Source organism: Miscanthus floridulus, chromosome 17 (assembly GCF_019320115.1).
Source record: "Miscanthus floridulus cultivar M001 chromosome 17, ASM1932011v1, whole genome shotgun sequence".
In the NCBI taxonomy this organism is placed as follows: Eukaryota; Viridiplantae; Streptophyta; class Magnoliopsida; order Poales; family Poaceae; genus Miscanthus; species Miscanthus floridulus.
In genome coordinates, this window is record NC_089596.1 from 17,631,342 (window position 1) to 17,633,409 (window position 2,068).

Genomic DNA, 2,068 nt, shown 5'->3' on the forward strand with positions numbered 1-2,068 from the left:
ACCCACAACCACTCACAAGATGAGTTGGGTCATCCACAAGCTCCACCGGATGATCACCAAGCTCCCAATCATCACCAAGCTGTCTAGGTGATGCCGATCACCAAGAGTAACAAGCACAAACTCTCACTTGAGCTAACCAAGCATAATGACATCGGTGGATGCGCACTTGCTACTCCATAGACACTAATGAGGTCCTTAATCTTGGATTAACAAATCTCAATCACCTCACTAGGCACTTGCTCTCACAAGAACTCCAATGGTTGCCTTAGCTGATCAAATGAGCAAGAGAGGTATAATGGAGGAGGTGGAGGTGTATTTATAACCCCCACCAACCAAAATACCCATTGGAGTTTGGCTGACTTTTTGTATACGCACCGGACGTGACTGTCCGGAGCACCGGACACGTCCGGTGCGTTTGCATTGGCTAGTTGATGTCAGCCAACAACTAACTGATCGGACTCTGACAGCATCAGGTCAGCACTGACTGGACGTGTCCAGTCTGAGTAATAGCCAATTTGAACCTCTCTGAGTTACACTTGATGCGCTGCTCAGCAGCGTCCGGTGCTAGGGGGTTACAAAACCCTAGGCTCATAGGGCCACCGGACGTGCCTCTGACCGAGTCCGGTCAGTTGCTAACCTCACCTGCGCTGCCCAACACTTGACCGGACACGTCTGGTCCCACGGGGGCCAGCGTCTGGTGCACCACTGCTGACCCCCACCACTGACCAGATGCATCCGGTGCCAGGGGGCAGTGTTCGGTGCCACGGGGAAAGGCTCCAAACACTTCCAATTCAAAACACTTTATGAATGGAGTTGCCTTCAAATGATCTTTGGGCTATATCTGAGCTACCTAGTGCTAAGTTTGACAAGTGTGCACCACACCTAAACCATTAGACTCACCTAGGTCAATCTACTAGTTCATACCCCCCCTTTATAGTATGGCCAAGGGAAAAACAAAGCCCTAAACTAATCTAAGTGTCTCTCCAACACCAATCGACACTTAGAACTAGCCATCGTTAGCCTTGTTGTCCATCCTTTCAAAACCGAAATGATTTCCATCGATAGGGGCATGAATACCATTGATTGCCCAAACAATCACCATTATCGTGACCTAAGTCAAATGGTTTCTGCAAAACACACATTAGTCACAATAATCTTATGTTGTCATTAATCACCGAAACCTATTAGGGGCCTAGATGCTTTCAGCATCCCAAAGTTAGACATGGAACAAGAGTACATTGATAGGCACAAACCAAGGAAGAAGACCAACCGCACCAACTATCAACACTACAAATATGATTGCTTGAACCCAGTTATTGATTTACAACTTGCAGAATTTAATGACCGTTTCAACGAGGTAAATTCTGAATTGCTTACCAACATTGCTGCTTTTAGTCCAAAGAATTCTTTTGATGCATTCAAAATTGAGAGTTTAATGGAATTGGCTAAGGCATATCCTAATGATTTTGATCCAAGGGACCTAGATGATCTTATTATTGAGCTTAATATTTACATCGATAATGTGCGAGCTGATGCTAGATTTGCCCAAGTGGCCACTATTTCTGAGCTTGGTAAACTAATGGTGGATACAAACAAAAATCTTTCTTTTCCTTTGGTATATTGGCTCCTCAAACTTGTGCTAGTTCTTCATATTGCGACGGCGTCGGTGGAACGGTGTTTCTTAGTAGTGAAAATTGTGAAGATAGACCTGCGAAACCGAATCGGCGATGAATTTATGAATGATTATGTCATTTGCTTCATTGAGCAAGAATTTCTTGATGCAATTCCAATTCCAAATGATGATATCATAGTTCGTTTTCAGAATATGGATGATCATACTCACAAGGTGAAACTATAAGAGGTAACCACTTTTGTAAATAGTTTCTTGTGTCAGATCATGTTATTGTCACATTTATCCCTGTATGAACGGTTACTATTTACAGTATATTATTCTTTTTATGCATGGTGTTAGATTATTGTCAACTATAGTTATGACTCTAAGTATAGTCCGACCCCAGCGACGATTTATCCTAGATTTGCCCCTGCGCGTCGGTGTCGAGTACCTACC

General features: G+C 43.8%; 1 protein-coding gene across 1 annotated transcript; it reads left to right on the forward strand.

Moving 5' to 3' along the window:
* Window positions 1-1,222: 1,222 nt before the first annotated feature.
* LOC136515324 (uncharacterized) lies at window positions 1,223-1,858 on the forward strand. The gene has a single exon (XM_066508952.1). The coding sequence runs from the start codon at window positions 1,223-1,225 to the stop codon at window positions 1,856-1,858; it is 636 nt and encodes a 211-aa protein (XP_066365049.1).
* Window positions 1,859-2,068: the final 210 nt, after the last annotated feature.